Source organism: Chelon labrosus, assembly GCF_963514085.1.
Source record: "Chelon labrosus genome assembly, chromosome: 22".
Taxonomy (NCBI): Eukaryota; Metazoa; Chordata; class Actinopteri; order Mugiliformes; family Mugilidae; genus Chelon; species Chelon labrosus.
Window position 1 is genome coordinate 4509488 of NC_140355.1, and position 15535 is coordinate 4525022.

Here is a 15535-nt window from a genome sequence, read left to right on the forward strand (position 1 = left end):
TTGGGTGACAGCCTGTCTGTCTGTAACCTCAGTCATCAGCTGTAACAAGACATTCAGAATTAAACCTCATTTCTGTGCATTTAAGTGTTGAGACCCTTTTACATGGTTTTGGGTTTCTTAACCCACCTCATGTGCAAAATCTACATCTCCTCTAACAACTTCCACCCTAAAGCCAAGTGAATTTCACTTTTCAGTTTTCATCATCTTCCTTAAACTGTTAATTCCCCAGATGCACTAACAACAAGGCTGCACCACCTTGTTATTAAGGCACTTTAGATGCAGCAGGAACAGCAGGCTGACATATATGTGAATATATATACATATTAGTCAGGTTTTATCAGCTGGACCACGTGACATCATTTGTTCAGTGCAGTTTGGATCCAGATGAAAACCTTCCACTTTTCATCAGCTGCTCCTCTGACACTCATCAGCTTCAGTCGGCCTCAGCGCTGCTCTCTTTTCTAAAAACATGTGCAGCCTGAAAGGATAACTTTATTTGACCAGGACTGACCGCAGTGAAAAAATAAGGCTGTAACTATTTTTCCCTGCAGGTCATTTACATTTAATTGTGTTTCTGAATTAGTCTAACAGCTCCTCTGAGAAGAAAGACACCAATTAAGAAGTGGTTTTAGAGCACAGTTTAATTGAAAATAGAAGTCTGCTGATATTTACTCTACATCAACAAGTCTGAACCCCTTAAAATCATTGGAACTGTTCACTGACTTTGCAGCCATTCATCTTTATTGCAGCTGCTCTCTCACCTCTTAATGTGCACCTTTATTATTTATACCAATACTTAATCCTTTGTAATTAAAGACTAGACATTGGCCCTGTGGACACCCACAATTCATCTCTTTTACATGGCCCAAAAGAGATGTTTGGACTCGATGGATACATCATGCTCACAAAATGTCTTTCGTTTGCATAAAACACATGTGGAAACCCGAGCCAAAAGTCCTCCACAGTTATTGAATCGCATGGAATGCTTTTATTGTGCCAAGCAGACTTGGTTAATCAAAACATCATTTTCTAGAACCAGCCCTGTTCTCTCATCAGTGCTTGCAGTGTCTGGGTCTTCTTTGTTTTATCAGTGGGGTTGGTCCAGTGACAGCGGTGCACGCGCTGTGGGATAACATTGTATTTTTAACGCGTTTAGTCCGGCCGAGACCTGCGGAGAGTGATCTTACGTTGGACCTCTGCCAGGAGCAAGAGTACGTCATGACTGGAATCCAAAGCGGTGTGCGTTGTTTGCTCTCCAGTTTTGTCACATTTTCTCACTGCTGTCATCAGAGGCACACAGATGACTCAAACAGAGACGTCTGAGAGCAGGAAACCAGCCGGGAGTTTGGATTAGATTGGTGAGGTGACACATAACTCCAGCAGCGCGTTGATTGAAGCCAGCCTGCTGAATGTTTTTACACTGTTACTGTAGATGGCAAAGATTTTTTTCAGACCTTCACTGGGTACCACTGAATATGCCGATGATTACGTAATAATCTTCCTGTGTTTACACTCTTCCAGTTTGCTTTCCTCAGTTGAATCTCACCCCGCTCCAGATGTAACTGAGTTTATTTGGGAATTTGTCATTTCTGCTTACACAGTGAATCAACACCTGAGCACAAGATGGCACGTGATGTAAGTGGTAACAAGTTTCCCTGAGCTAATTACCTAAAGCTGTTAGGGTGCTCATTTTGTTGATTTGCTATACGTGCTACTCCAGCAGTGAAAACCAGGAGGTTCAGGACACCCATCATTCCTAAAAGACCATGACTAAAACCTGACCAGACCTGGACTATGCACCCTGCCAGTAGGCCTTCATCATGTGAGATTCATATCCACGCCGTCTTAATCTGATGAAGATTTCCAAACTGTAACAAAATAATTTGAGTGCCAGTGAAGGAAAATATACAACATGTCTGGGTCTTTTTCTAGACAAAAGTCATCCACCCTGCCATCCACAGCTAGTGTCAAACAGCAGATGTTTACTGCGGTCTAACAGCACTGCTGAAGCTGTGGAACGTGTTTCTCCATTTCCACTTACGCAAACATTTTTGTCCAGTTTTGACTCGAAGATTAAACGATTCCTATTTACTTGGAAGCCCCCACCCCACCCCACCCCCAACATATTGTAACAATAATACTGTAACTGCAGTACAAGGGACAGGACAGAATAAACAGTAACCAGGAGAGTTCAGCAAATATCCTCCACTGCTATGCGTTTCCCACTAGTTTCTCACCTTCATTTCTGAACCACCTGTGACAGCAACAAATCACATGCTGTACTACCCAGAGTTAATAAATAGTGTTCATTCACACAATTACATCTAACCCCAAAAATTCCTCTGTACAAGATTTATCTCTCCTTCAAAGCTGTCATTGTCAAAGCTGCTTAGATCAGAGTGTACCTATGAGACTGGTGGTGCATAAATAACTCTGAATGTCCCCACATATCCCATAATAGTAATTTAGTTCAGAGACAGATGTGTACCTAAAAGGCGGAGTACCGCCCAAAGGTTTTGCAAGTTGAAACCAAGCAGCAATCTCCAGAACTGAAAAATGAACATGGACGTTTCTCAAATCACCGCTTGAGGCTGAGACTGGATGCCCAACTTTACAGCAGAAATCAAAATGTTTGTAGCCTAATACACAAACTGGTCTCCATAGCTATAGTAATTTCAACGTTAATCACATCTATGTCATTTTGTATACATCTTACCCGTTTATATTGGATTAAGCCCTGAAATCATAAGTAAGAGTGTGGCCACGTTCAGTTACAGGTTACTAACTGTAAGTATCACAGCTCCACTCAGATTCCACTGCTTTGCCCATTTTTGAATGAGCCAGGAGTAAGGCAGAGGAGAGCATTTTCATGATGGTAACCGCTGGAGACAGAGCTCGAAGACCACTACAGTAATCATTGGTAGTATTTTCCGAGCATGTTCATATGACGTGTCATTCTCTGGAAACACTTTGCTTAAAAATAATCAAAATGGAAGATTATTTCATGAAATGTAAGCGGATTTTCATGCTCACTTGAAAATGAAGCTTAATGTTTCCCCGCAGCACCAACCTTTGTACTCAAAACTAAAACATTTATATTGGGAGAATGAAATAAAACTTTTCTGCACATATTCATGCTCTCTAAAGAATTAACTTTTCCATTTTAGACATGGCATAGATTTTCTTCAAGAACTTTCTCAGGCCACAGTGTTTACTTTGAGAGCAAGATGGAGGTTAATAGTGGAACTGACGTGACATTCCTGAAGCATGTTGTGTGGGCAACCCTCCACTTTCTTACCGTATGCATACTTTTATTTCAAGCCCATTAGTTCTATGGGCTCCATAGATAAAGTGAGAGCCATGAAGTTTTTCAAATGATGTGTAAAATGCTTGTTTCCTAGATGCAGTTCCATATAGTTCACAGAAGCGAGAAAACACGAATGAAGAAAGAATTGTGCACCCACCCATAGCTCTACGGCTGCTTGAATTGGGGTATTCTGTCATTTCCAATCCATCCATTCATCTATCCCTCTATCCATCTATCCTTCCAGCCAGCTATATCCAGCTGTGATACTTCCATATGTCTTGAGTGGATTAGTGGAACCCCTGACCCTGTGAGATGCGTATCACTAAAGCACAGTATGCAGAACAGCAGCTGGAAAAAGTTTTGTGATGCACAATGAAGGTATCCCCGAGTCTGAGTGTCTCCGTACTTGACAGCATCACTCGTCCACTCACCTAACAGCCATCCAAGGATTCGCTTCAGAAGTAGAAATCGCTGACTAACCATCACTCTGGGGAGACATCATTTGACAGACATAGTTCTAAATCTTTTAGTTTTATTATACGTATATACAAAAATGTTTGCTTAGATGACCAAAATGCGGTTTGGATTATCTGACTTCAAAAACCTGCCTGAGAAGCGGGTGTAAGAGATATCTTTTCATTCAGCTCTTTGAGACAAAACTGAAGAGATCTCCAAAGTTACCCCCTAGATTTCCAAGAGGTGGTCAGTGAAATCCAGACTAGAGAATGAGTTGCAGCAGCCATTCTGGCCCAGATTTCTCTTTGACCAACACTTCAGTCATAATATTTTTGTGTTTTTATTGAAGCGTTTCCTTTCAATGTTCAGCATTCATGGTCCCAAGAGGATGAACCTCAGTGTTTCACAGAAGAATGGACTGGTAGCAGATTACCTGTTGAGTTGAACATTCATACTAAGAGAGAATGACCATATAACCTTTTCTCTAGCACCACCCTCAGGATAATTGTAATATTTTTATCACCACACCTGGTTAGGATTTAAAAATAGCTAGTTTATTAATAAATATAATTATTTTTGGGGAGTGTTTCATCCAATTTGTATTGTGGAGAAGCTCATCTAGAAGCTTCTTTAAATGTTAAGCTCACAGATGAGTCTTGCATTGTATTTTACATTTTCAATTTTACCGTTTTCACTGGAGCATTACGGTCGTCGGTGTTCATTTTGCTACACTCTGAGACGCTTATGCGACATCAAGAAGCCCTTGCGTCAGGACAGATCAAACGCTCAGCACCAGCCGGGTCACCGAGACATTCATGCCCTTCCAGCAGGTTGAGCTCATGATGTCATCGCCAATATAATGCCAGATCCATAACAAGGCATCTGCATCCAATGAAACGCGATCCTGGGCCTTAGTGCTTGGTGAGCCCTGATCTGGGGCCCATTAGCCAGCCTTTAACCACACAGAGGCCCACATGTGCCGTGGCGTGTGTTGCTCCACTCTCTACAGTCCACGCAGACTGGGTCATCGATCTGGTTCTGCTTGTGGAGCAGGTCACAGCTTGCGGTTTTCTCTGCGTGAACAAAGGCGGGTGGAGTGGGCTAGGTGCAAACCACATGTTGGACCAGAACCTCTTTCCTCGTCTGTAATCTCTTTTCAAGCCAACTGGAACCAGATGGCAGATGGTGGGTTGATAGTGTTCAGACAAAGTTCCTCAGATGTTAGGTGTTAGAGATGAAGTAAAGGAAGGGCTATTTATTCTCTTCCTTTTTCCTTTTTTTTTTGACCATGCATAACATTACCTCAGTGATGACTCTGTAGTGTCATTTCATCGTGTGTCCTCTACTGTTCAGCCACCACACAGAGCCTGCAGACACACGACAGCCTGTATGATACTAAGGCACAGATTTGCGTGGAAAGGGGAATGTAATGATGTAGTTGTTTTTACCCAAACGGTTCCGCTTTGGCTAAAGTGCTGACACATAATTTTGTCCAATCTCTGTGTTGCACTTGTGTCTTTTAGCTCGCAAATATTAAACATCTGTGTTGTGGTGAAGACTTAAAACCCTGATGGTGACATCTGGTGCATCTGGTGTTGCAGGTACTACCAGCAATGATGATGGTGCTTTTTATTTGCGGTGTGTCAGTTGACATTCTTACTTGTTGATACTTGGTGGTTTGATTTGAAACAGTTTCCTGTTAAAGTTCAAAGACGCTTTGGTGGTAATGGATTGCACTTGCAGTTTTTTTGTTGTTTTTTAACCATAGCGCTGGCTACAGTGCAACTACATGCCAATGTCTGGATTAATGTCTTTCACACAGGGCTTTTATGCGCTTGCCTTTGTGCCATTCAAGCCTTTGTTGCCTTTGTTAAAATAACATCTCTCTATTTTCTGCAACACTATGTCAGTTTTTTAAAAAGTGAAACTAGATGCATTCATTAATACACAGGATTAGATGTTACAATCCCTTGTGCCAAGATCCCAGGCAAAACACATTTAGAGGCCCTGTCCAAATGAGAAACCCTAACAAACCTACAGTCATGAGATATGATGATTAAACCTACAATCTAAATGAACTAAGTAAATGCTGCTGGCTTGTATGGCCCACAGAGCAGCAGACAGTGGACAATTCAAAGCTTGTGAAATATAAGCTAATGGAAGATGTGTATATATATAAGAATAGGGAGTTGGTACCTTGTTGGAAGTAATCTTAAAAATAAAAATAAAAAACACATTTGAAAGAAGTGCATTGCAACATTTGTTAACACTCAAAGTGGTCATAACCAGTAGTCTGCTAACACTGCTACAGGGAATTACTGCTAGTATCTGCAGCTGCGTGTTTTTTTTTAAATCTTTTATTTTATTTTAGACAGAGCTTCATAGCAAGTTTCAAGACTTCTTTTATCTTTCAAATGTAAAAATGATTTGTGGACCACCTGCTGACTCACAAGCAAAAGGCAGACACAGTTCTAGACTAGCTAGTGGAACATTCAACAGCCGAAAAATTAGACTACAAGAAGGAAGCCTCCAAATAGATGCTAATACGGTGCCATAAATGCTGGTCGAGCAAATAACTGTTTAATACCAAGTTTTCTGTCAGGGATGGTGCTATTGGTCAGTGTTGTTCACAACTTGTTTCTGCTGCCCTCAAGTGGCCAAAACAGTCACTGATTATAAATTTATGCAAAGAAATGCCAGTGCCATTTGTTTTGTTTGTTTTTAAGCAGTATTTCTATATCCGACTTTGCATTCACAGTTTTGCGTCTGGCAGTTCTGACTGTGTGATTTGCTGTTTCGTCATTATACTCTCCTTTTTGTGCCAAGACCAAAACCACACTGTCTTCCTGCCCCAAAACAATGATTATGAGCAGAATGCTCAGTTACAGCACTTGGCATGAGTTTGGCTCATCCAACCGAAGTCTGGCACAGATGGGTGTCTAATAGCAGGGCCGACTTTATTTGGCAACCATTTGCCCCATGGGGAACTTTTAAACTATCATATTATTGTAATTCATCATTAAAAAAGTCCTGGTGGAGCCAGGAGGCTGGTTTTTAACTGCTGCAGCTGTGACATGTGTAACCGCCTTAATACGGTTGTGTTCCACAAAATAGATGCCAGGTGATGCAATGTCGTCTCATACCAGCGAGGCACACTCACGCACACTCACTGCCCGTCCTTGCCACACACACAACACACACTTCTGTTTTACTTTATAGGAGCCTTTTTTGCCATATAAGAAATGAAGTTCATTTTAAACACACACACACTCGCAGGCAAGTTATTGTGATACCTCGGCTCTTTCATAGACTCCTCAACACAGACACACTGTTCAGAAACCATATGTATTTTCCTTGACCCTGTGTGACATCAGTAAGGTGCGCTGCATGGTAAAATAAACAGAACGCTCTGTCAAACATGCCATTCATTCACTCTTTTGGTTGACTCCAAAATGTTATTTCATGAGCTGTGTTTTTCAGTCAACCAACAAAAAAGCAAAGACATTGTCACTGAGTAGGACTAGGATGGATGTTTGTTATATACAATGAATAGGATTTGAATCTATTCTTGATGTCACTTGTTTAGGTCTTAAGAATAAGAGCTGAATGACCGCCATTTCCCAAAGTTGTTTCAGATTGAACTACACTGGTGTAGGGCTGCAATAACACACTGACATAATCGTTGACTTGACAAATGAAAAAGCCCAAACCCCATCATCAAAAGTGTAGTAAGTCTTTAAGCCTAGACGCAATAAGATGCATGCTTTGTAGAAGCACAAGCATCTCATCAGAGAAGCCCCGTCCTTCAGAAAACAACTAGATGCAGTGTTTGGCCTATCACAGCGAGTTTTGTCTGTTTCTTGGTGGGTGTTCAATGCCTGGGCGCGGTTGATCTCTTATCAGGCACTCAATAGCACAATGTTCCCTAGAACAGATGCATGGCAACGGTGATTCCCAGTATTAGTTACAAGTTTGTTTGTGCGTATATTGACCTATAAAACTAAATGATTCCATTGACGTTACAGCAAACCTTTGCAGATAAATACTACAGCTGCATTTCCAGTTAAAGTTCGTACTCAGCACTATCTTTGCTAATTAATGGCAGACTATGATAAAAAAAAAAAAAAAACAGCTTTCCTAATAAGGTTTACATTGAATTCATCTTATACTTTATGATGAATACTATCATTAGATAAAAGTAAAGGAAAATGGTTCAATAGAAAGGCTGAAAAATGTATGGTAGACTATACGTACATATGTTTAATATTGCAAATTAACCAGAAGATTAATCAACTACTCAAAAATAACCTATAGATAAATCCAAATAAATAACTGACTGATAAAATAATAGGTTGCAGCTGCGCCAGTGTTGTCTCTAGAGACCACTCTTGGTAGTGAACTGCTTGATAAACAGAAAAGGCCTTTAAGTTAAGTGAATAGTGTGTTGGGTTGAAATGTAGAGCCCTTGGCATGTTCATGAATGTCCTCTATCATGATGAGCATGTGCGGATTCTTATCTTTATTGGTTTGGCTGAACTTGACTGAAGGACCTGAGGTGACAACCCTGTTATGACTAACAGAACTAGAGCAGATCCTACACGGGACAGCCTGAGGGAAAAGCTTCAAATTAGTGTTTTTTTTAATTTTTTTTTACTTTTCCGTGGGTGAACCGTGCGCCCTAGCCTATCAGCCGCTGTCTGTCAGGAACTGTCCAACCTGTTAAGTTTTTGTTTACTTAAATGTGATTGATTTGTTATGAGGTCTGCTCAGTTCGGTATGTCACCTTCGCTGCTCGCATTTTAGTGTGGACTACTCAAGGTTTATCAGCCCTGGGGGATTTGCTTCTGGGGAACAAAATCTGGCTTTATTCAGTGCCTGCATGGCACAGTGCCACTCTAATCAAGTCAGTTCCCCCAAACGCAAACGTTAACCATCTTTTTTTCTTTTCTTTTTTTAAGTGTTGTGTAAGAGAGTGTGTTCCTCCGTGTTTCTCAGTGCACGTCTGTGTTTTTAATGCAAAGAAGGAGTTGATAATCAGTGTCCCAGACACTACATACGTCAACGTCAAAGTGATAAGCAAACCTGAAGCTCAGTGCAACACAATACCTGACACAAGATGATTTGGTTAAAAAACTGAATTAAGTTATCTCTCTGCCATGCCAGATGCAGAGCTTCAAAGCCTCGATAACAGACAAAAGTGACTTCATTAGGGGAATTTTGCAGGCATGCCTTTCAGGTACATATACACATTTTACTTTAACAACCATGGGCAATGTTGCACACAAGGTTGCATGCAAGATTTAAGGAATAAGTTATATCATTAGTAATAGATATTAATAGCATTAACTGTTATCATCCATATTATCGAAATGGAATATTTTGTCTTTCGTCCTAACATGCCAGCCATTAGCTATAGAGTAAATGTAATAGACTTTGTAGCAAGAAACTAAACAAACTGTGAACAATGAACAATGTTAGAACACACAAGGCAACTGATTGTGCTTCGTTTGGCCCCTCAGTCTGCGAGACACGAGGTTGTTCATCTGCAGACTGACATGTTACAGATAAAGGCTCAGCCAGCTACATTCCTGTCACATTTTTTGTGACTTTAAGTTACATAGGTCCATATACAGCATATCTTTACTCTTACTTTTACAGACGCAGAGATTGCAAGAACAATCTGAAGTTCTAATATTTACCTAAATTAACCATATTAGCTTTCCATGCGTCAGACTTATCTCAGGGTGGTGTCAGTCTACTACTCTGGAATCTCTGAGTGAGCTGTAAAACAAGCTATTAGATGTGTGTTTCCACCATGGGCTAAAGGTCCAAAGATTAATCAAATGAACTTCCCACATATGTAAAAACCTTGGCCGGTTTTAACTAATTATTTTTGTGCACAGCCTTACGGTAAGCTACTTCACTCCACTCCAGTAGGTGGCAGCAATACAGGGGATTAAAAAACAACATGAGGGCCAAATAAATGGCATAATGGCATAATAATGATTATGAATAGAAAATGCTAAAATAAGCAGCCTGATTTTAAATTGTTAACTGAGTCGTAGATATTCAAAATGGTGTCTGAAATACAATGCTGTGAGTACTAAACCAGTTAGAAATATTTGTCACTGCGAACCCCACCCCCAGTTTGAGAAGTACTACCCCCAGAACAGGGACTTTCCTCCGAAAGTTCTTGGTCCCTAGAGGAAGTTCCTGTCATGGAAACGTGGCTTATGTGGTTTACATACAGAAAGAAAAGAAATGAAATAATTACTTCATGATATAACAGGAATCCTAACTACTGCCTATGTCAACAACTTGTCATTTTTGATTATTTCATTGTCTTCTGGATATGTAATCCATATTTCCCAGACTGAGTCAAGTCCATGTAGTTGTTAACAGTCACTGATGTGCTTTTAGTAGTGCTGACAAAGGTCCGTTTTCTTGGATTTGCTCAGTGTGAAGAGTTTCAATCATAGCACACCTTGAACGTGTCCCGATTCTGTCCCGATCAACACATCATTGGTCTCTTAGATATCATTCAGCAGTGTTTGCTTGCATGTCTGCATGGGTTGTATGAACCAAGTAGTTCTTATTGAATTAGCTCAAGATAATAGCTTGCCATTCATCTGCCAGTTGTGTAAGTGCTGAATAAACAGAGGTGGCCACTCAGAAAGACTTTTCAGTGTTCTTCACTCCAATAAATATATGATGTCATTTTGTAGATGAACCTAAATGGGAGCATGTCTCAGACACATGCCTTTATGGATAATAACCTTAAAATCCTCTGTCATCCATCATCATTAACATCATGTCTCTTTGGGATCCCTCCCTCTAAACAACACCCACTTGTCAGAGCCTTACCCACACAGTTGCGTGCTTGTGCATCATGTACTATCTGACAATGCTGTCTTGCAGTTTATATGTAAAAACATTTCTTAGCTGGGATTCTAAAAGATCCTGAAAGTATGGACATCTGTTCATTGTTTTTGCATTTTGCTGGAGCAAGTCATGTAATTTGGGAATGTTGCCTTGTACTCTGGGGTCATGCAATGGTCAAATAAACCTCTTAATGTACTCATCAAATAGTTTGTTTCATCAGTCTTTACTGTTGCCCATCTTAGTGTTCATGCCTGTAAGCCTCTGCTGGGGCAATGTTGCTTTATACGACACTGTACCATCCAGTCAGCTTTAAAAGCTAAAGGCGTGGGGGATCACACTGACAAATTATTTAGAAATCTTTAAACGAGTAGAGCCTATTGCAAACATATTGCCGGCAGAGAACCCTGATGTTATTCATTCCAACACTCACATTCCTTTCTCCCCCTGTCTGTGGGGACCTTTTACCTCAGGTCAGTGTCCTCATGAGGCGCATCTTCCAAGTGGATCCTAACATTTTCATTTCCTCTGGAGAGCAGATATTATAACTCCTGTTGTCCACTGATTAATTATCATAGCCCCACTCCAAGCAGTACTCCTCAGGTGTCTAAATGAAGAGAAGATTCAACATATTCAACACAAAAACTTAGTAATAAAAGCTTTATCTCCTTAAGTAAATAACTATCAATGATCAGAAAAGTCAGAGGGCGTGTGTTGTACCTTAAGCCGCCACTGGTCATCTGTTTTCCTGTTAAACTTTTGAGATTTCTTCCCAGATTGGAGTAGATGTTCTGTTGGCACACCCCGGAGATCGGTGATGAATCTGAGCTGCACACTAACCACATCACCATGTTAATGGTGTCCTTTAAATCTGATCACTGTATGTTACCTTTAATGAGTTGTCTGGAGATCCTTTCCTGGCTTTGCTTGCCACCAGAAAATTGTGAAACCAAAGTCTATCAGTTGTTGTTTATGTTAACTGAAAGTTAACTGACCCCAGATACACTTTCTTTGAAGGAATTATTCTACAATATAAAAAAAAAACTTCAGGTTTTATTAACCTCAGATCATGACCTCTACAGTGTCAGATAGGGGGAGAACCTCCTGGATATGTAATGGAATCAAATCTTTGTACTTTCAAAGTGCCCTGGATTTTATATTAGTCAGATAAAGCTATATCACAACACCATGCAATAGAGCAATACAAGATAAATATCATTCCAAATTGGGAAAGTGGAGTAAAAGCTTGTAATCTAATGAAAAGCAGGTTTTCTAAGTTTGAAACTAAGTTGGAGAGGCATTTATAATGGTTTAATAGGCATTATTTTATATTTGACTTTTATTTCTTAACAACTGCAACACTCTGTCCAGTGTTTTTCCAACACATTTTCAGTTTCTGGTTTGCCATGGTTCTCCCAGTTCTGTGGTTTGTTTTCCAGATTGAAGCCTGAGCTACATAAATGTTGATCTGAAAACTGCAGTGCTCCTTGGAAAAAAAAGTTTTGAAATGCTGAAACATGAGTTTCTAAACGAGGTTCAGACTTTTGCAGATGTACATTTGCGCTTGTGTACTTTCAAAGTTTTGGATTGCCCGGTTCTCGTGACCCGGCCGTGTTCTCGTCTCTGCTGATTAGGTGAGAGTGACGTAATCAGCTGCGGTCCATGCCGCTGACAGACGTGAGGAGAAAACCACCGGTATCTGTGCTGCTGGCGCCTCCACTCACAGACACATGCCTCTCAGGAAGTCTAAGCACGATTGTCATTACCATGTCGCAGGCCTCGGACTTGTTGTAGATTAAGTTTCCGTCAGTTTGTGCAAAACAAAAGGTCGGTTTAAGGACATGTTGATGAGGACACATTTTTTGAAGATCATTTGAAAGTGTCTATGTAAACAACATCCAATTGTTTGTTTTTATCTGGTCATCTGGTTTGTTCTGAGGTAGATTTGCTTCAATTCTCCTCTAATGGTGAAAACCTTTCAAAGGTTTTTGGTTTACTTGAGACATGAACCAGCTCAACTGCACTTGACTTCTACTGTCAGGATTCCTACAAGACATGACCATTTGCTAGAAAAGACAAGTCTTGTAAAGTTTTTTTTACTAGAGGTTTTTACAAGGACTTTAATGACTTTGCCAATGTAACTATGGTGTTTTCTTACCCCATCCACCTTTGTCGGCGTGATAGCGATGACCCCAACAAGACAGGGCTTTGGTTAGGACAGCAGTGAAGACTTTGGAGGTCAGTAGGCCAAACTTTATTATTTTTAATGTTTTTTGAGCTGTAATTACCCAGGAGTAGTGAAGAAATGGCTGCAGTTTAATCAAACAGGACATTCTTGACAACTTTATACGAGTTAATACTTTAATATAACTTGCTGCCATTGTCCATCCATGCTTTCATGTGTACTGATGTCATGACTAGAATTACCAAATCTGTCTGCAGCAGGTCTTCCTGCTCTTACAACCGCATTTTACCTCAAAAGTTTAGGCACTTTGGTGTAGATTTCTTGTTTTATTTGACTGTTTGTTGTAATCGCGGTAAAATGATGGTCATTTCAAACATGTTGGTCTGCAAGGTGCAGGCTATTGGCAGATCTGTCTTTATGCCAGATCGTTGCTTCGTTGCTGCAATTTGGAAATACGTATACACAAACCATTTTATGTTTTTATTTTAGATCTTTTGGGTAAAATTACTCCACTGTAATGTTACTGAGCTCATCCCTGGATCACACTTGCTAACTCTCATGCATGCTTGCAGTGTTGTCTTCCTGCAACAACTCACCTGCCACAAGATTTCTCCTTCTCCTGCAACTTCTGTCACATGTTAGATGACCATCGGTATCTGACAACAGCTAGGATTCCTACAAATAAATAACAATTGAGCCTCTCACTGGCAAAAACAAGGATTGTGGATAAATGGCCCATTTGATACATTACAGCCACTTCACTGCTATACTTTTATTGGTCAATATTGAACCAATTCCTCTGGTATTAATTTAGATCCAAAAGAAAGTACTCAAATGATCATTCATTCATTCATTCATAACCGTAACTACTTGTCCTGTGAAGGGTCGCGGGGGGGGCTGGAGCCTATCCCAGCTGTCACTGGGCGAGAGGCGGGGTACACCCTGGACAGGTCGCCAGTCTATCACAACGCTAACACAGAGAGACAGACATTCATTCACACTCACATGCACACCTAAAGCCAATTTAGAATCACCAATGAACCTAACCAGCATGTGTCTGGACAGTGGGAGGAAGCCAGAGTACCCATAGTGAACCCATGCAGACACAGGGACTGAAAATATTTATATTTTCCAAATAGTAATTCGAAATTAAATGCTATGCTGATGATTGTGACCATACTTACAGCCATATAAGTGCCATGTTTCACTGGATAAATAAAACCATACGTATGTCTAATACAGCAATCCGTCCAATAGTTGTTGAGATATTTTGGTCCGGATCAAAGTGATGGATTGACTGACATTTCCATCCCCAGAGTCATGTCGCTGAAAACTGTGAACTTAAATCAGGAACATTACTAGAGATACGAATTGTTGTTTGACAGCAGAATCACCAGTATTTGACACAGAACAAGTCTGTTTCACTAAATGTTAACCTTCAGTCTTCAGCGTTTTCCACACTAAGACAGACGCAGCACAGCAGACGTGTAGTGCTGTTTGTAGAGAGGTGACAGCAGCAGCATTCTGTGGCGCCGTGCCTGGGCTGTGGTGGAGTTCCCATCCGCTGACTGACAGGCCTGGATCCTATTTAATTTGTCAGTCTGAAGACACACCCGTGTTCCATCTCACAAAGTAAGCACCCTCATCAGGTTGCTAACATAGTAACATGCTTTCAGTGTAACATGAAACATGGAGTAGATACAGAATCGGTTGTGTAATTGTGGAAATTCTAATCTGTTGTTCTAGTGTAGCCCAGAGCTATATGATCCACAGGTAACAGCATTCATGAAAATAAATCTACAAGTCTCACTGTGCTGTGAATTAAAATTTAATTTTGGTCTGTTGAGAAAGAGTTGACTCTCATATTATTGTTTTCTGTGGAAATAGTGGCCTCTTTTCTTTTTTCCTTTTTTTCTTCCCATCCCCTGATCATTTCTTGGTGGATGCCGGGGTCTGGTGGTTTGTCCACAGTCCAACACACACCCTGTTTCACTCCACTTGCAATGTGTTTCTCCTGCAGTGTTCCAGCAGACTCATTACCTGACTCACCAACTCCCTCAGCCTCCCAAAAGCTCCTTCTCTGCTTTCCTCATCTCATGTAAAATGCTAATTTACACGCCACTCTGCCCTCTCCGCCCTCCACAGCTTTATTTTTCTAACTGGTATGTAAGACACATGTACCATAAAGCCTCCCCCACCCCACGTGTTTGCAGGTTCAGCCGACACATTCCTCGTCTGGCCGTGCAGTTCCTGGAATTCCAAGAAGGAGGTCAGAACATGGCGGGGAAGAAACAATAGTGTTATAATAGAGTTAATGAGCATGTAATGACAAATAATTCCCTCATGTTCCTCCATTTCTGTGCTCCTGAAGCTGGAGCCTTACAGTAAATCTTGCTAAATACCTGGCTCGACATGGCAGCTTGAAAGAACATCTCGTGAGGCTTGTAGGAAGCCAGTCGAGTACCACAGGTGTTGTTTATGTGTCTGGTCAGAGTCCAGCGTAAGAGACTGGCTCTCTGTAAAGTTAGCTTCTCCAGATGTACTTGCAGTTTGTCTGCTCAGACCCTTTCACCCCTTTCATCTGTTCTGCGGCCCCCTTAGGTGGGGTCCCGTGACGTAACCTGTCCCTGGAGCTGGCTGTTCATTGTGTAGCCGCTCGGTGAGAAATGAAACATCTCTCATGCAAAGCAAACTTTTCAGGCTCACAT

At 40.9% G+C, this 15535-nt stretch overlaps 1 protein-coding gene across 1 annotated transcript in view; it reads left to right on the forward strand.

Moving 5' to 3' along the window:
- The window catches only part of LOC311507870 (uncharacterized protein), a gene marked incomplete at its 5' end in the record, with an annotated part of 97024 nt that overhangs the window by 295 nt on the left and 81194 nt on the right, over positions 1-15535 (forward strand). Inside the window, 2 exons of the mRNA XM_084572410.1 lie at positions 14848-14925; positions 15041-15096. Coding sequence (XP_084428536.1) covers positions 14848-14925; positions 15041-15096 — 134 coding nt within the window. The remainder of the gene's footprint in view (positions 1-14847; positions 14926-15040; positions 15097-15535) is intronic.